Source organism: Callorhinchus milii, unplaced genomic scaffold (assembly GCF_018977255.1).
Source record: "Callorhinchus milii isolate IMCB2004 unplaced genomic scaffold, IMCB_Cmil_1.0 Scaffold4, whole genome shotgun sequence".
In the NCBI taxonomy this organism is placed as follows: domain Eukaryota; kingdom Metazoa; phylum Chordata; class Chondrichthyes; order Chimaeriformes; family Callorhinchidae; genus Callorhinchus; species Callorhinchus milii.
The window spans coordinates 76,827,345-76,847,549 of record NW_024704745.1 but is presented as its reverse complement, the minus strand read 5'-3'; the positions used below and the strand labels follow the sequence as shown (position 1 = coordinate 76,847,549).

Here is a 20,205-nt window from a genome sequence, read left to right as displayed (position 1 = left end):
CAACACTTATACTTTGGACAAAAGTTAAAAGATCTTAAAATCTTATCCTGCTTATTCAACTGGTGTTGCCAGACTTGAGCTGCTTGATGTAGACTGATGTCTGTTCGGTTTAAAGCTGAACGAGGCACTCAGAACTTTAATAGGTATTTTTGTAGTAAGCCAGACCGCTAATGGTTGATTCGGCTGCACTAATGTAATCAGTGAGAATGCTTATATATTGCACAGAGCTGGCACCAAGTCCGAGTAGAGAAAGCATTTCTGCAAATGTTCCGTCTTTCAGTTCCATTTGTACTATTTTCCCCACTTTTGATTCTGTTGACCACTCTGTAGCATGTAATACATCTTCTCCCAGGTGAAGTGTAATAATTATGAATTTGTCAGACAACATGATAGCCAATTTACACAGAGTAACAGCCATGAAGTGAATGATCATTATATTTGGATGGTTGTTAGCCAAGATACCATGAGAAATTGCCTTCTCTTTTCAAATATTGCCATGGGATCTTTAATGTCCATCTGCTCAACCAGACAAGATGTCTGTTTAAAGTCTTGTGCAAAAGACGGCACCTCCGACAATGCCTGAACCCATAACCCAAAATAATAGCATTACCGAGTAAATCAGACTAACGTCCAATGCGTAGCCTGATGGGGAAAAAATGAACATGCAGATCAATTGTTTGTTGATTGTACATAGGAGCCTGAGGCTTTCTGCTTTCCTGATCTGAATGTGATCATCGAGAAGCTGGATAATCTGTTGAAAATGGTGAGACATTCGAATGCATTTTCTTTAATTAAACTCACTTTGCTGAGCATAAAGTGCGGACGTTAAGGTGTGGGAACTTGACCTATTGAACGTGGGCCGTCAATTTTATGGAGTCAGAAAGCTGACAATGTGGTTGATGGTCAAGTTTGCACTGTGTTGGTTATATTTTGTGGGTGAAATGCGACAGCCAATTGTACACAGCAGAGTCCCACATACAGTCGTGGATTAAATGGCCAAATTATTGTTCAATTTTATTTATCTATTCTTGAAGGGATTATTACTCCCGGATAATCGACACTAATCGGGTTCCTACTTACTGCTGGGTAAACATAGTGGGTAAACATACGTGGAGTCCTGTAGCTCAGTGGTTAGAGCACTCGCTTTGCAAGTGAGAGACCTGAGTTCAATCCCAGGCAGAGGGCGAAACCTTGGGCAAGTTTCCTTACTCCACACGCCTAATAATAGTCCCTCCAAAACCTAAAACAATAATAAATTGGTCATTTTCAATCTACGACTGTTTGTGGACATTGCTGTGCGCAATTGGCTGCCGCGTTCACCCACAAATATACAGTCAATTCACTTTACAGTGTGTTCTGTGAAGCGCTTTGGGACGTCCTCCCGACGTGAAAAGCGCTATATCAAATGCAAGGATTATTATTATTATAGGCCTGTGGAGCAAGGAAACTTGCTGGTTTCGAGCAAAGGCGAGTGCTCTAACCACTAAACTACAGGACTCGATGTATTACACGGTATCTGAAAAACAGAGACACATACCACAGACATCATCAGCCTCTGATATTCAAAACCAAGCCTCAAGGAGAAAGAATGAATTTTCTTTTTTTTTCAAAAAGAAAAATTGACAAGTTGTTGATTCTGGGCTCAGAGCATAACCGGTGCTCCTCTCTACACCAACAGTGGTAACCAAAACTCTGAAGCTCGCTAATATTTGCACAAACTTTGCGATCTGCCCATCACCTTCCCATAATCTGTCACCGATCCCAACCAGAGAGGGAAGGGGAGGTTGGGTGAGAGTAAGGAGGTGACATGGGTTGAGTTAAATCAGCTGTTTGCTAGTAGTAATAACGCATTTGATATTGCTCCTTTAACACCCAAGAGAATGTCTCATAGCACTTCGCAGCTTATAACTGTGAAGTGCAGCAACTGTGTACTTTGTAGGCGAGTGAGAGCTGATTTGAGCACAGCAGCGTCCCAAAAAACAGCCATGAAAGTAAATGAGTTTTATTGGGGGGGTGGGGGGGCAGTGGGCATGCTTGATGCCCAAGGCAAGGCAACCCTACAAAGAAAAGGACTATTCTCTAGAGAAATCAGATCATGTTTCATCTCATTTAAAAAATTTGAAACGAAGATTAAATGAGAAGTAACCACGTTTAAAATCTAGTTTCAGACTGGAAGTGTTCACTTTTTAAAAGTTTGAGTTCTAAATTGTCTTTGCAGCTGTAACATGGACACATGCTTCTCACATGAGAATACTGGGTATTTTAAAATAAAACCTAGACGTGTTTAGAGGTGTTGGGGCGATCTTGAATGATCTCATTCGCTGTATATATTTTTGGTATTGGCCAAAAAGTGTTAAAACATCTTGTTAGTGTCCTTTGCATATTCACTGTAACTCAGGTTCCTGCAAAGCAGATATCTCCCACACAGTGGGGGGAAAATAGAACTGAAATAGACTTTTGTGGTGCTGCTGAGTTTGCTGCAAGTATTGTGTTGTATGCTCTTAAAAGAGCATTTGACCTCTTAAAAATAGGGAATCATTAAATCTATTGAGAAATTAATTCATCAATAATATAATAATCCTTGCTTTTGATATAGCACCTTATCATGTCGCCGAAGTGTCTCAAATTGCTTCATAGCATTCAATGTAAAGTGTATTTTGTAAGCGAACACGAAAGTCAATTTGTATCCAGCAGTATCCTACAAACAGCCGTGAAGTGAATGACCAATTTTAATCTGGAGGAATGTTGGCCAGGACATCTGGAGGAACTTCCCTTTTCGAATGGTGTCAGGCGTTCTCCGTTGTCTAATCTGAACAGGCAGACGGGGCCTTGGTTTAGTATCTCATCTGAAGGGCGGCACCACTGACAGTTAATGCAGTGCTCCCCAACTTTGGCCTGGAGTTCAGCCGAGATGATGATCTCAAAACCCTTTTAGGTAGCCCATAAAAGTTTGGAAATATTGCTAATTTAATTGATAGAATTGTTACATTTAAAACAATTCATAAGCTGTTAACAACAACGGCAACTAACTGCATTTGTATAGCGCCTTTTACTTCAACCCAACATTCTGTGTAAGATCACTAATGGACAAATACTAATGTGGGCGAGGGGGCAGTAAATTAATATCTTAAATGTTTGTGGGAGGACACTGGTACAAAATAGCTACCACCTTTGCCAGCATTACATTCACCACATTCACTTCCTTTCTAATTGAACGTATTCTGTAAAGCTTTTCTTTCATGTGAAAGCCTCTATAAATGCACGTTGTTGAATTCCTGAAGTGTAGACTTTCTTAAAAAAATAACTTTTTAAAATTAACTATTGATAATTGCTTTTTAAAGAGGTCACTTTTGCAGAGCGCTGTTCTGAGACAAATACAGTAGGACTCCATTATCACGTGTTTCTTTGTAGTGCAGCTTTGTTTATAAACGTGATGGGTTGGATAAAAAGGAGGTGAGGCGGATGGATTGAGGCAGGGAAGTTCCAGAGTTTATAGGCGTAACGACTGAAGGCTCAGTGTTAATGAAGGACTAACTGGTGGCTGCTCCTCATTGTGTTTAACATATTGTTTTGATATAATGGAGGTCTACTATAATGGCCCGAGCTTGTAGCTGTATATTCTTCACACTGCATATTCCCTGCATTACTACTGTCTAGAGCTTAACCGTATAATTAGTAAACCTGCGTTCAAATTTGTTTCTCTGGATAATAAGGCTTACTCTAGCGTTATTAAATTTGTATGTCTCCCAAGTAATGATTACATCTATAGTGGTTGTCATCATTTGGGTAAGTCACTTGCCATCTCGTGATGTGCCAGCATCACCCAAGGGCTTCCATCAGCTCCTGTAAGTAGGGAAGTGATTGTCAGGCGCTAACATGTCATCAGAGAGCCACTTGGGAGTATAATCACTCAGGCAAGAGAGACAATATCAGGATTGAGTTCTGTGCAACAGGCTTCTTTAAATAGATTTGCCATGCTTGAATAAATTATAAACGTGGGAAACTAGACTGGTTGACTGTTCACCCAGGTAGTGTTAAGTGTCAGGTGTGTATCAACTAAAGCGAGTTCAACTAAACAGTCGTGGATTTGGAATTGTGTTTAAATTTTTATGAGATCTTTATGAGGCTTACATTTATGTAGAGCCCTTCTTGTAGGGTAACGTCTCAGGCTGTCACAGAGGGTTGACTCCATTCTGGCACTCTGTTGCCAAGCATGTCACCTCACCACTTCCCTTACAACAGTTCTCATCCCAAGCCTCAGAGCTTCCTCATGAACTATTTGATAGACATCTGCGTTCAGTATAGTGGAGGGCACCAATACCAACACCTTGCTGTTCAAGAGGACTTTTGTGGAGTTCTGAAGTATTGGTTAGAGCATTCACCTTGCAAGTTGGACCTCAGCCAGGGCAAAACCTTAGGCAAGTTTCCTTACTCCACATGCCTCTGTTTACCTAGCAGTAGGTAGGAACCCGGTTGCTAGTCGATTTTGGTGGATTGTTTTTCCCGGGGGTAATAATCCGCTTTGGGACATCCTCCCGACGTGAAAGGCGCTCTATAAATGTAATTTTGTTGTTGTTGTAATCCCTTCAAAAAAATAATAATCATGTCACTCAATCCAAAAGTGTTTGTGGATCATTGCTGTGCCCAATTGGCTGCCACATTTCGCCCAAATAATCAAAAACCAATTCACTTTACAGTATATTCTGTGAAGCACTTTGAGATGTCTCGAAGACGTGATAGGGCTATATCAAATGCAAAGATTATTACTTAGAGTAGACGTGCCCACCATCAAGCTGATGCCACCTCCAGGGGTGCTCAGGAGCAAGTTAGTGTAGGATAGGATCCTACCCTCTTTCATCCACTTCCCCTTTTTACAACAATTTGTTGTTATAACCACACGTGACTAAATTGGTGGCGTTCTCGCTTCTGAGTTAGGAGGTTGTGGGTGGAATTCCCATGTCGGGACTTGGAACTTACACTCTGCAATGCTGCATTGTCACAAGTGTTTCTGTTGAGACATTAAAGCAGGTCAGGAGAATATTTCATGACATGATTCTAGACTAGAAGGGAGTTTCACCTGGTGTCCTGGCTCGCAATCCACCAGATAAAATTAGTCATGGCTATTTGTGGAACATTGCTGTACGCAAACTGTTCGCCTACAAAATAGTCACTGTACTTATTGGTAAATCCCTGTGAAGTGCTTTGAGTTGCCCTCGCGACGTGAAAGGCTCTGTATCAAATGTGGTATTTTATTGAGGCTGGAACAAGGGAACCATTCAAACATGAACTGGATAGATACCTGAGCAGTGAAAGCATGAAGGGATATGGGGAAAGTGGGGTTAACAGTAAAGGGTGAATTAGAGGAATGGGTAGCAGAGGCTCAGTGATCTTGACTAGCTTCCTGTCAATGTATTTTGTGTGTTGATCTTGTTGATGTGTTGTGGAGTCCTGTAGCTCAGTGGTTAGAGCACTCGCTTTGCAAGTGAGAGACCGGAATTCAATTCCAGGCAGAGGGCGAAACCTTGGGCAAGTTTCCTTACTCCACACAGAGCCTAATAATAATCCCTCCAAAACCAAAAACAATAATAAATTGGTCATTTTCAATCTACGACTGTTTGTGGGACATTGCTGTGCGCAATTGGCTGCCGCGTTCGCCCACAAATATACAGTCAATTCACTTTACAGTGTGTTCTGTGAAGCGCTTTGGAAAGTCCTCCTGACATGAAAAGCGCTATATCAAATGCAAGGATTATTATTATTATTAGCAAGAACAGAAATTGATATCTTTGGCTTTTGAATTAATTAGTTCGAAGTCCTGCAAGTGGGCTTTAAGTAAGTAAGTGAGCTGTAAGTAAGGTTTCAGCTCGGTGCTACAGTGTCGTTGTGAAAATTAAACATGTGGAAATGTCGTGTTGGTTTGCAGTGTGGTTCATAGAATCATAGAATTATACAGCACAGAAGGAAGCCATTCGGCCCATCGTGTCTGTGCTGGTTCTTTGAAAAGAGCTATCCAATTGAATGCTGCTCCACCACTCTCTCCCCATAGCCCTACAATCCTGTCCTCCCCAAATCATTATCTGCTTCTCTCTTTAAAGTTGTTATCGAATCGGCTTCCACCACCCTTTCAGGCAATGCAATCCAGATCCGAACTACTAGCTATATGAAAACATTTCTCCTCAGCCCCCCCCCCCCCCCGCCTCTGCTTCTTTTAACAACTATTTTAATCGGTGTCCTCCGGTTACCGACCCACCCGCCAGTGGAAATAGTTTCTCCTTGTTCACCCTACCGCATTCCCTCATAATTTTGAAAACTTCTATTAAGTCTCTCAACCTTCTCTGCTCCAAGGAGAATAATCCTCGCTTCTCTAGCCTGTCCTGGTTGTATACAAAACCGAAGCAAACAGGAAAGAAAAGGCTGTCATGCAATATGTTTATGTCTCTGAGATTGCCATCACGTTTTTATGGGGAAACTTGGCTGTTTTACTCCAAACAAGGAGTGTCAGCTGGTCCTATTTATTTTTCTGTTTATTATGGTGAGTAATCCCAGTGATCAGTATGGAATGTCTTCTACATTTTTGCATTGTTAAATCGGTATCCAACACTCCCTGGACTAAGTACACAGTTAAATTGCCTAAACTCAGCCAGAGCCATGTGTATGAGCTCATAGTCTAGACTGTCTCTCTAGGGCAGTACTATGGAAGCGCTGTATCGTCGAACGTTTTTGTCTTTCAGTTGAGATGTGAAACTGAGGTCCTTTTTGCTCGCGGAAGCATTTTATTGTTGAAGATTTTCATTTTGGTAGAGATGCTAAACCAATATTTCACCCACAAAGTATACAGTCTATTCACTTTACAATATATTCCATGAAGCGCTTTGAGATGTCTAGAAGATGTGCAGTCTGTAGCTCAGTGGTTAGAGCACTCGCTTTGCAAGTGAGAGACCTGAGTTGAATTCCAGGCAGAGGGCGAAACCTTGGGCAAGTTTCCTTACTCCACACAGAGCCTAATAATAATCCCTCCAAAACCAAAAACAATAATAAATTGGTCATTTTCAATCTACGACTGTTTGTGGGACATTGCTGTGCGCAATTGGCTGCCGCGTTCGCCCACAAATATACAGTCAATTCACTTTACAGTGTGTTCTGTGAAGCGCTTCGGGACGTCCTCTCGACGTGAAAAGCGCTATATCAAATGCAAGGATTATTATTATTATATGTGATAAGGCACTACATCAAATGCAAATATTGTTATTAATATCATAGAGCCTAGGTCCTGGAGGTGAATGCAGTTCTTCTATTTTCACCTATAATTGCCAAATTGCCACACTAATTACCCCAAAAATCCTTTTCAAAATAAATCCCTAGACTTTGACATAATTTGGGTAACCATTTTGACCTCCTTCTGCCAATGATTTCTGGTAGAAGGGGCACAATTTCAAAGTTTGCAACAATAAGTAGCGTGATTAACAGTGATAAAGCAACTTCAGGAAATAGACGAGTAGATTGGGCAGAGAAATGGCGGCTGGAATTTAAAGAAGAAACGTGTTGAAGTTACTCATTTTCAGGAGAAGAATAAGAAGAGAAAGTAAATGCGAAATAGTAAAATGTTAAAAGGAGCAGAAAAGCAAAGAGATCTTGGGTTAACATACAGGTGAACAAAGCTGTGAAGAAAGCTAATGGGATCCCTTGGCCTGTTTTCATTTTCTACCTTCAACAAAGAAGGTTGATTGGAGACCTGATAGAGATAGGTCTTAAAAATGATGAGCAGCTTTGATAGTCGATGGAGGAGAAATCATTTCTGAAAGTAGTGTCTAGAATGCAGCAATTTAAGATTAACTAACAAAGGACCAACAACAACTTGGATTTATATAGCGCCCTCCACGCCGGACGGCGTCTCAGAGCGCTGTACAGTAACGGATCCCGAGGCCGAGCCGGGGGGAGGGGGAGGAAGATGCCAAAGGCGCGGTCGAAAAGAAAGATCTTCAGCAGAGATCTTCAGCAGAGACATGAAAATAGGAAGAGAGGGGGCGAGGCGAAGGGAGTGAGGAAGGGAGTTCCAGAGCCTCGGAGCATAGTGGCTGAAGGCACGGCCGCCGAGGGTGGAGCGGAGGACTCAGGGTACAAGGAGGAGGTCAGACCCGGAGGAACGAAGGCAAAGGGCACTGTTTTGAGGAGAGAGGAGGTCAGAGAGCCGGGGGTGCAGAGGAGTGCAGGGATTTGAAGACCAGGGTGAGGATCTTAAAGTCGATCCTCTCTGGGACAGGCAGCGAGTGCAGTCTCGCCAGGACTGGGGGGATCGGGGAGGGGTAAAAGGGGAAGATTAAGAGAATTTGTTTTAACTCGGAGTATGTGGAATACCCAGTCAGGATTCACATTAGCCTTCGAGAAGTATCTAGAATAGATATTTAAAAAGGAGAAATTTGAGGAGTATGGGCAAAAGGCAGGTAAATGGGACTGAATAGATATTTTTGGTTGGACAATAAAGAGCCCATGGCCTGAATAGCCTTCTTCTGGGCTGTAAATCTCTATGGTTGTGATTAGTGGCAGAAACAGGTTTGCTGTTTTGTGTTTGGGTGTGTCTGTGTTTGTTCCAGTGTTAGTTAGACTTGTTAAGCTGAGGTTTAGTCAAACTCTTCATCATTTTGGCAAAGCAGCTTAATGGGTGCCACATGGGAGTGAGGCATTACACCTTTGCGGTGGGTGACTAACAACATTGGTTTCCTTAATTCATTTGCCTGAGTGTTATAGTGTTGCTATCAGAGGTTCACAGTTTGGATCATTTTAATCTTTTGCTTATTTTTTGGTCAGCCGGGTATCTGATTCATGCAGAAACCTATCCAGCTTAATAGTATCCAACCACAATACCAAATTACATTTGTATTAGCACCTTTCAATTCAGGGGGATGTCCCAAGGCACTGGACAGTCGAGGTTTTGTTAGGTCAGGGTATTAAGGAATATGGGGCAAGGGCAGGATTTGAGGTACAGATCAGCCATGTACTTAATAATGGCGGAACAGGCTGGAGGGGCTGAATAACCTACTCCTGTTTCTATATTTCTATTTGGACCCGAGCTGGATTTGGGATCAAGAGGGAGGGAAGGTAGAGGTAAGAGGGTAACTGAGACTGCAATGCGCACTCTCTCCCTGGATGAACATACCGACTTACCTCATTCCAGAGATCATTGGGCACAGGCTGGTGAGAGGCAAGGCAAGAGGAGTGTGAGTTTGTAATGGGGTCCTGCTGGAGTTGAACTAGCTAAGACCACGTTGGTTGCCATTGGGAACATTATCTGCAAGCTTGTCCACCTAGGACCACCCTACCTGTTAGGGTTTTAGCTTCTAGAGTTAACAGGAGACGAGTGAGAAGAATCCCCATAAGAGATAAGATAGGCTGGCCGGGCTATCATCAGCTGTGTCGTGTAGTACTATGGACCCACATGGCTAAGGAACCAGACTACCAAGAGCACCACTGGGAATTGACTCGATTCCAACATTCTGTTGCTAAGCATGCCACTTTGAAGCTTGGAGACCCTGCTTACTCTATCATGATGATGATAATAATAATAATAATAATCCCGCAAGAAAAAAAACAATAATAAATTGGTCACTTTAATCCACGACTGTTTGTGGGACACTGCTGTGCGCAATTGGCTGCCGCGTTTCGCCCACAAATATACAGTCAATTCACTTTCCAGTGTATTCTGTGAAGCGCTTTGAGAAGTCTAGAAGACATGAAAAGCGCTACAAGGATTATTATTATTATATCCTTTGCCCCAAGGAGGGATAGCCCCATTACCCCAACACACACTCTGGGGTCCTCAAGCCTTGGCTCTCACCAAAATTGTTAAATTGCAAATTTAAATAAATGTAAAATTTCACTGTATTGGTTGAATAGGATAGTTTTGAGATTAATGGTAAAGAGAAGAAAAATATAAAATGAACTTGAGCCAGAGAACCTGTAGAGGTCTGTGGTTTCAGAATGTTTCCTCCAGGATAGAGGGGGCTAGACTTGCATAAAGTTTCAAAATCAATGTTGCATGAAAGGAAACGTGTCCAGGATAAATGTTTTACTGAAATTCAAATTCAGGTTTTCTGGTCACATACACCATAAGGACTATAAATAAAGCAATTCAGTCATTTTGGTTACAACAGAAAAATGCACATCTTCATTATTAACGCTTTGAGACTTCCTCCCATTGTGAAAGGCACTGCATCAAATGTAAGGATTTCAAGCAGCATCCAGTTTGCTCTTTTTTTTCCCCTCTCAAAGTCTCCACTGTATAAATTCCAAGTCTCTGTATCTGGGGAGTCTCTTCCAGCACCTTTATAGCACTCCTAGCGAGGACACGAGAGAACAGTGAGGTTTTGCCGTCATAGATGCCCTTTCAAGGTCACCGTTGAAGTACTATAGAGAAAACCTTACTCCATATCCTGACCCGACCTTGGCTGATGGTAACTCTATATAGCCATAATGGGAAAGTGTTTCTTTTCCCTGTGGTGGTGAGATCCTCTTAATAAATGCAGGCAAAAGGAACTTATTGATTACATTATCTTTGTGCTTATACTATGCACAACGAGTATAGAGCCAGTAAATACCATAGAGAATTCTGAGAAATCCTGTACAACAAGTTTAGAATTTTTTTTATCCAAACCAAACCAAATTCCACGTATCCAATCTACACATGGAAATACCTAAGATAGATTGTTGAAATGGAATGCACACTCTTCCCGGAGGAACGCATCCTGCGTATCTAATTCCGGAAAGTATTAGGTGCAGATTGGTAAGAGCCAAGCATTGGGGACCCCAGAGTGTGAGTTGGAGTGTGAGTCTAACCTGCTAAAACCACACAGCTTGAGAGCATCGTCTGGCAGGCTTTCCCGCTGTTTATCCAGCTAGGAACGCCCTTCCCATTAGAGCCTCGGCTTGGAGGGTTACCAGGAACGGAGTGGGAGGAGTCCCTGCTGCCCATCCAAGTCCTGCCAGTGAGCCAGTCTGGCGGTGCTGTCATCAGCAGTGCCCTGGAGTACTTTGGACCCGCCTGGCTCAGGATACAGAGGCTTGGCTCGATTCCGACATTCAATTTTCAAACCATCACCTTGAAGCCAGTTCAGTGCAAGGAGATCCCACTTATTTAATAATGATCCTTGCATTTGATATAGCGCTTTTCACGTCAGGAGGACGTCCCAAAGCGCTTCACAGAACACACTGTAAAGTGAATTGACTGTATGTTTGTGGGCGAACGCGGCAGCCAATTGCGCACAGCAATGTCCCACAAACAGTCGTAGATTGAAAATGACCAATTTATTATTGTTTTGGTTTTGGAGGGATTATTATTAGGCTCTGTGTGGAGTAAGGAAACTTGCCCAAGGTTTCGCCCTCTGCCTGGAATTGAACTCAGGTCTCTCACTTGCAAAGCGAGTGCTCTAACCACTGAGCTACAGGACTCCCGTGGCTTCCCCAACCCTTCCGGAGGATAGTCAATAGAAGAGCGGGTAAAAGGGAGTAATTAAAAAGTTGCTCAACTTTACATTTTTGTAGCTTTACCTTTTTAATTTTGGACTTTTGACTAGTTTCCTTTCTCAATACAAAGGAGGGAACAGAACTATAAAAGCTCCTTAATTACTTTAATTCTATTAAGAGCAACAAAGTCTGTACATTAGTTAATATGTTTGTTGTTTGAATCATACATGGGCTTGACGGTTTCTGAATTTAATTGGTAAAGAGTTGTGGGATTTTCCAATTTTATCCAAATCGAGGAAAATGAATTCCCTTCGTTAGATATCTATTTTTATATGTTTTTGTATCTAGTTTTGAACTTAAAAAAGGCAACTTTCAGTTCATTATGTTGCCTAGGATGTTTGTCTCTTGTGCTAGTTAACGCTTGTGTCATTTCCTGTGCATTACATTGTTACCCTAAGTGACTACAAAATGCCTGCGTTTGCCTCCAAAATACAGTCACTACACTTTGCAGTAAATCATATACAAAGGCCTTTATTGTTCAGCTTTACAGTAAAGCGTTTCGCCCACAAAATATACAGTTAATTCACTTTGTAGTATATTTGTGAATCGCTTTGAAACGTCTCGAAGACGTGATGAGGCGCCATATCAAATGTAAGGATTATTAATATTATTATTTTTGAATCAAACCTGTGAAGCACTTTGAGATGTCCTCCCGATGTTAAAAGGGGCAATATCGAATGCACAGATCATTATTATATTTATATTTGACAGTGACCTAATGGCCTGGAAGCTGGCCATATTGATGGTCACAAGATTGCTTTTTAAAAACATCTGAAGGGTGACCTAGCAATATGAATTGATTGGAGTGAAATAGTGGCCTTGTAATGGAGATGTTTCATTATGAAATTCCGAGAATGCAGGTTAAATATGTCTCGACTCGGAATAAAGCAAATGTATCAATGGTTAAGTAGAAAGATTAGAACAAAAGCAGGGTTTGATAAGCAACGTGGGTTGAGTACAGAGCTGATAAACCCCGAAGAGAAGTATGAGAAATGCTGTATAGCTCATTTTGAAAAGACAACTAAAAGAGAGTATTTAAAACTTGAATAATAAAGGCTTTTTGTAAATGAATAAACAACAACCACAAAACGACATTTGTAAAGCGTCTTTCACGTCGGGAGGACGTCCCGAGGTGCTGGACAGACAGAGTTATGGACTCGGTCCAACAACAACTTGCATTTATATAGTACCCTTCACGTGTGGTAGAATCCCAGAGCGCTTGATAGTGGTTGACCCCGAGCCAGGGGGAGAGCGAGGGGGCAGGTGACTGTAAGCACGAATAAAAAAAAGTAAGGGGATAGTCATGAGAGAGTAGGGCCAACTTCAGAGCTGAATCTTGTGGTTGAGAAAGAAGGAATGGTAGACAAAAAAAATTGCATGTTAGTTTAATACCAGAGGAGGATGTGATTGAGCATCTGCAGGAGCGAAATATTGCCAGAGAAACTTTAAAAAAATTAAAACCTTTAAAGAGGAAAGTCCTGTATGGATCAACTCTTAGTTATCCTTTTGACCAGTAATTTTGACTTGAGCAACATCCACAGCAACAAATTACATTTGTATAGCGCCTTTCATGTCGGGAGGACATCCCAAGGCGCTGGATATTGATAAGAATACAACTAATATTGGTAGTTCAGAGAAATTTCCTCATACTCTGTTCACGTGCTCTGAATTCCAGTAACACTTTCGTAATAGCATCTTTTTTTTGGGGGTTGGGGGGGGACATTTTATGGAAGAAATTTATTTTTAAAGATTGAGCTCGTGATGATTTACTTACTGTGTTTAATCGCCTTTTAAAAATTTGGCTGCAATAGTAATAATAATGCGAGATAATGCATTCATGTGAAGAATATTAAGAATTCCATTGAAAACCAATATTGAGCTATTGTATAAACGATTAACGGTAGGCTCGACAGACTAATGGTTGACTCTTTCTGCGCCTTTGGACATCCTCCCGACGTGAAAGGCGCTATACAAATGTATTGTTATTGTTGTTTTCTTCTTAATAATAATAATACTTGCACTTGATGTAGCGCCTATCACGTCGTTGAGATGTCTAAAAGTGCTCCATATAATATATTGTAAAGTGGATTGACTGTGTATTTTGTGGACGAAACAGCTTCTTAGCCCGGTTCAGTTGGTAGCACTCTCTCCTCTCTTGAGTCAGCAGGTTGTGGGTTCAAGCCCAATGTCAGGACTTTGAACTCGCACTTAATCTAGGCTGACGTTGCAATGCAATAGTCGTTTGGATAAGAGCTGAAACCAAGTCTGTCCAAGTCAACATTGAAAAGAGAAGGTATTACTCCCGGTATCCTGGGCAGCTTTCCCCAGATAACGTTAGGCATATCGCCCACAAAGTATACAGTTAATTCACTTTACCTTCTGTGAAGCGCTTTGAGACATCTCAAAGTCGTGATAAGGCGTTATATCAAATGTAAGGGACTGCGGGATGGAGTTCCAGAGGGTGGCTGCAGAGTGGCGGAAGGCTCAGCCGCCAATAGTGGGGCGAGTAAGGAGGGGGAACGTGAAACAGGCGTTTCACGCTGAGCGGAGGGAGCGAACAAGGTGGTGAGGGTTAGGAGGTCAGAGAGGCAGGGGGGGACAGACCATGGAGGGCATTGAAGGTGAAAACAGGCCTACTCCTGTTCCTATGTTCCACCATATATAAGCTGCAGCTAATACAACAACAACAATGAAATGACATTTGTATAGAGCCTTTCATGTCGGGAGGACGTCCCAAGGCGCTGGAAAACAAAACTATTGTGTAAAGTCTGCACCGTCAACCACACTAAATTCCCCACGGCAATCACCTCAGGCCTCGCCGGACTCCACTGGCTTCCTGTTTCCTAACGGATCAACTTCAAAGTTCGACGACATCTCTGTAAAGTGTTCCAGGATGTTATGTTATGTTATGTGGCGGGAACTATACAAATGTTGTAAAGCTTTTCAATTCTGTAAAATGTAATGCCACCTGAAGAATTTGTAGGCCTACAAACATTTAATCACTGCGATGTTTTCTTGCGGAATAAAGGTTTCGATTTTTATAGAATGGTAAATAGTACATCTGAAAATGATTTGTATATTAGAAGCTCAAAAGAAGCTCAGAAGTTAAATGTACATATTGCAATAACTAAAGTTGCCTCAAGAACAGCCTTCACTGCACGTCAGTGTGGATTTGCAAAGTCATTCTAAATGACATTCTTCCGTCACTTTTCTCTCCTAAAATAGGAGGAGGAAAAGGGAGAAAGGGGAAGGAAATATATTAAATATTATTGTGATTGCGGTGGGAAAGGGTATTTTATCTATAATCAACTGTATTTCCAGTGAGTTGTAAAGTGAAATAAGACTAAGTTCTTATATTTCTGGTTAATATGCTTAATTTCTGTCTAAAAGTTAGCTTTTTGAATGAGCGTTTTTGAATGCAAAGTTTCATAATGCATAGATAAAATATGGCAGTCAATCAGGAACCATCTAGGCTAGTAACTGCTGCAAGGCCGAGTCCACAGATCTTACCAATGCCGCTGTCACCGCTTACAATGTATGAACCAGTCATTCTCAAATGTCATATTTCCTCTAACCAATGAAGCAAAGATCAGAAATTGAGAAAGGAAATGGCAGCAGTGTCTCGGGCAGCGTACATCTCTGGTTTTGTCATTGTGGCACTTTGCCGTTGCCTTTCACCTATTTCTGTAAACATCAGAGGAAATGTGTGCTGAACAAGTGGAGCAGAGCCTTTATCGAGACAGTGCATGGGAGGTTAAACAATAATCATCCTTGTATTTGATACAGGAAGCGCCTTATGTCGTCTAGACATCTTCAAAACGCTTCACAGGATTTACTGTGAAGTGTAGTGAATGTGCGTTTACAGTAGTCAGTTTGCACGCAGCAAAGTCCCACAAACAGCTGTGACCAGTTAAATTAGATTTTGGGGATGATTGGCCAGGACAACAAGAGAAATTCTTATCTTGGTTACCCCTAGAAAGTGATTGTCATCAATAAAATTGTCTACCATTTTAAAGTCTGTTCACATCGGTCATTCTTCCACTAACCACTGACTTCCACCAAAGAACTGCTGCTTATTTCTCAGATCTGTAGTAATTCTGTCAATCATTAATCATCTTGTGTGACTGTCATCTCACACCAAGGATAAAGGATGAGTTTATATTTGGCTTCTACACTGACAGTAACCGCTAGCTTACCCAAACTTGGCTTAGTCTAATTGCTATTTCTCGACTTATCTCACTCACTTTTTTTTAACACTGTCGTCTGTCCAGCCTTAATGATGCTCCCTCAGCCCCCACCTAGGTTTCACAGTGAAAAAACAAAATGCCCCCCGCACCCCAAAAAAAAAATCTGGTGATGATATTCATGAACCCAGTCATACGACTCGATCTTGAATAACCTTTTTTAAAAAAAAACTACAAGCACCTGTTAGTGAAACTGTGTGCTTGTCGCCCCAACCATTAGCACAGAGCTCTCTCCTCAGCATTGGGCAAGAGCCATGGGATGAAAAAAATAAATCTTGTACTTGCTCCTTCTTCTCCGCTGTCTAATGGAGACATTCAGGATTTGAATGGACAGAAATAAAGTTGGTACAAGTGGCATTACTTAGAAGACTGTGTATCCTGGATCCATTCACATTTTCTAGACTGAGGCTGAAAAGATTTTTGTTATGTCACAGAGTATCAAGGGATACAGAGCAAAGGCGTGTAATTGGAGTTGAGGTCCAGATCGGCCATGATCTAATGGAATGACGGAACAGACTCGAGGGGTTGAATGGCCTACTCCTGTTCCTATGTTGATTAGCAGAAGGAGATGCTGTGACACACCTGTTGGGAGAGTGTACTGGATTTTGAACTTGCATAGGCTAGGCTGACGCTCCAATGTAGTGCTAGAGGAACGCCGCATTGTTGGAGTGCCATCCTTTAGATGAGACGTTAATCCAAGATCTGCCAGCTCAGGTGGCAGTCAAAGATCCCGTGGTACCACTTGAAAGGAGTTTCTTTTGTTGTCCTGGCAAATAATCCTCCGGCTACAAATTAGTCATTCACCTTGTGACATTTATTGTGATATTACTGTGCTCAAATTGTCTGCCCCATTTGTCTACAAATACAGTCACAACGCTTTACAGTACACTCCCTTTGAGACATCTCAACAATGTGATAAGGCTCTATATTATATGCCAGGATTACTATTATTAATTGGCTGAAGTGTTTTGCCCACAAAATACACAATTACTCCACTTTACGGTATATTCTGTGAAGCACTTTGAGATGTCTCATTGACGTGATAAAGCACTATATCAAATGCAGGGATTATTATTATTATTAGCTGGAGCAGCAATTGGGGTGGTCCAATTTTCTCAGTGCCCTTTGATTTGGTCTGAGAAGATGGGTCAGAGATTTTCATCGGAAATGCTAATCAGAGACCTCCTCTTTGCTACTGAGTTTCACTCACAAAATATACAGTCAATTCACTTTATAAAGCGCTTTGAGATGTCTCAATGGTGTGATAAGGCGTTGATCAAAAGCAAGGATTACCATTATTACAACAATAAACCAAAAAGCCTTGGAGTTGCGGAGTGGTATTGGGCTTTTCACTTGATATTAAAGACTTTTTGACTTGTGTCCTCGGCGGGTCTGATTAATTTGCTGAACAAGCTGAAAAAAAATAATTGTCATCGTGGAAGGGAGTGTTCAGTGACTCCACTTGATTTTTTTTAAACTTAAGCCGAACAGGGGTTAGAAAATGAGACACCTGCATGAATCTGACTGGTTTAACGGGTTCCTCCCGGCCTGTTTAACAATAGCCAATGAGTAACTCGATCACTAGATGAAAACTGTGTGTGTGGAGGGGGGAGGGTGACACTTTCAGTATTTTTTTTATCAGTCACAACAACAGACATGCATTTTATAGCACTGCTGCTTTTCTCTTTCAGTGCATCCCTACATCGGGGCAACTGCAGACCTATCCGGTTTGAACCACCGATGTTAGACTTTCACGAACAGTAAGTTGAATCTTCTTGTTTTCACGTTTGCCAAGTGCAGCAGGCGACAAGGAGGGGGCGGCTGTGGAAACTGAATCGATTCAGAAGCCGTTCTGAACTGCCGATGTGTTTTAATATGAGTTCCGCTTTGTGACTGTTTTCTAAACCAAACTAAGCTCTACTCAGCAGAGATCCGTTTAAATGCTGAATTGTTTTTTGTGGAAGCAGTTTGAGGTGTGCCAGCCGGTTTGGTTGTATATCGAGGTTACGGAACTGCAGAGAGTTTTGTGAGAAGAGATATTTGTGTACAGTCGAATTTAATTTTCTTGATGGATACTTTGTGATATCGGGTGAATGTAACCGGTTTGTCTTCCATCTGAAAAGGATTGCTGTTAGGAATTGACCTTAATTGATTAGAAATCTTTCTCATTGAGGTTCAATGAATACCGCTGTTCTTTAGTTCTGTTTTATAGACGACAGCTTTGGCTGCTGAAAGATTCAGACCAATAATTGTTTTAACTCTCAGCAAATTAACTGGAATGATGGCATAGATCAATAAGATAAGGAATGTAATACAAGTAAATTGGGAGTTAGTGTAATGAGTCGACATTGCTTAAATTGATACAACGAGCAAACGTTTTTTAAAATTATATACAAAATAATAATCCTTATATTTGATCTAGCACCTTTCACGTCAGGAGGACATTTCAAAGTGCTTCACAGGATTTCACTGTAAAGTGTAGTGTTTGTGTATTTTCTGTGTTTTGTATGTGGTATGCGATAGCCAATTTGTGCAAGACAACGTCCCACAAACAGTCATGGAATGACCAATTGAAAAGTTGTTGGTCAGAGGGCCACCGAAAGAAACTCCCTTTATATTTTGGAATAGTGCCGTGGAATGTTTAACGCCCAACTGAACAGGCAAACTGGACTCATCTCAAGGACAGCACCTCCCAACAAGGCCACACTCCCCCAGCAATGCACTGCAGTGTCAGCCCCGGACAACAGGATTCCCAAGTCTCGATGTGGGGCTTGAACAGAGAACCTTCTGACTCTAGAGGAAAGAGCGCTGCCAACTAAGCGAGGCTGACATGGTTAATAAAAACAAAAACAAGTCGCTGCGACCACTCAGCAGGTCAGGCAGCATCTATGGAGAAAGGAAAGTGAGTCTACGCAGACTCACTTTTTCCATAGATGCTGCCTGACCTGCTGAGTGTTCCCAGCGACTTCTGTTTTTGTTTTCAGCTTTCCAGCATCTGCAGTATTTTGTGCTTTATGGTTAAGAAAAACATCAGTTGTCAGAAGGTTTTGACATCAGATCATTATCACCCCAGATGTTTGTTCAGCACCATGAAGGCAGAATACTTTTCACTAGTTTCATTGCATTAATTCTCAATATTCACCTAAAAATGAGTTCCCATAGTCGGAATTTAAACGCAAGACCCCATGGAAAAATTAGGGGTCTGAGAAGCTGCTTTATATGTAAATATAAATATTTAAATGTTAATATAAATATTTAAATACCCCCCAACCTTCCCAAGTGTGTATTGTATTTCACGTTTTGGATACAATAAAACATGAATGTATACATACAATTGAAAGAGATTAAATGTTTTTCCAGGTGTCAGCTCATTCTTAAATTGAGTCATTATAACGCCATTCTTTTTTTTCTTATGCACAGAACATGTTTTGTACGTGTTCATCCACTACAGCTTCCCCTTTGGAACAGAAAGTGGAACCAACAATAATGTAAATAATTTAAACTATACCATCTACAGGTAACCATAACCCTTCGACTGCCAGCAGCTCAATAGAGGCTCTCTCTCTGTCTCTGAGAAACAGAGGGGAGGTGAGGAGAAATTTTTTCAAGCAACGAGTTGTTCGGAGCTGGAATGCATTACCTGAAAAGGCGGTGGAAGCTAATTTGATAATAACTTTTAAGAAAGAAGTAGATAATTATTTGGGGAGGACAAGTTTGCAGGGCTATGGGGACAGTGCGGGGGAGCGGGATTGATCTGGATAGCTCTTTTCAAAGAGCCAGCACAGACACGATGGGCCGAATGGCCTTCTGTGCTCTATAACTATGAACCACACTGCAAACCAGCACAACATTTCCACGTGGTCCATATCCTAACTACTCTTTGCGTGAAAAATATTCCCCTAATCTCTCCCGTTTGCTTGGTCACTAACTTCCTCTTCCCCAATTTCTCTCTGCCCTTTTTTAATTTGAATTAGTTTCTAACTTACTCTTGCTTTCTTCCCTTCCCTCTTCCCCCCACCCACCCACTTTAAAAAGTTCTTGCATTCNTTTTTTACTTTCTCTCTTTCAGTTCACAATGTGAATCTGGGTAGGTGGCAGATCCTAAAACTTCTCAATCTCCGAACAATGGCTATAATAAAACAATTTTGCAGTCACCGTGAAGGTGAAAGATTACAGTTGCCACCAGTCTAAATCTCTGGTGTGCTTTTTGTGTCTAAAAGAGGAAGTTGGGTGAGTATGACTAAAATCCATCATAAACCCCCACCCACAAGACCCAAATAACAAAACAAGAGAATTTGCCTGAGATCCTGTAATGCTTCAAGAGTTAATTGTGGATTTACAGTTGTCCCCTGTGAAATGCCACAATAAAATTGCATTACAGCAACAGATACATTTTGTTGCTAAACTATGCACGGCGAGTGTGTAAAACTTCATGGCAAATCCG

At 41.5% G+C, this 20,205-nt stretch overlaps 1 protein-coding gene across 1 annotated transcript in view; it reads left to right on the top strand.

The window, feature by feature from the left end:
• Nucleotides 1-20,205, top strand: part of tmem131 (transmembrane protein 131) — a 128,944-nt gene that overhangs the window by 16,834 nt on the left and 91,905 nt on the right. Inside the window, 1 exon segment of the mRNA XM_007891120.2 lies at nucleotides 17,453-17,521. Coding sequence (XP_007889311.2) covers nucleotides 17,453-17,521 — 69 coding nt within the window.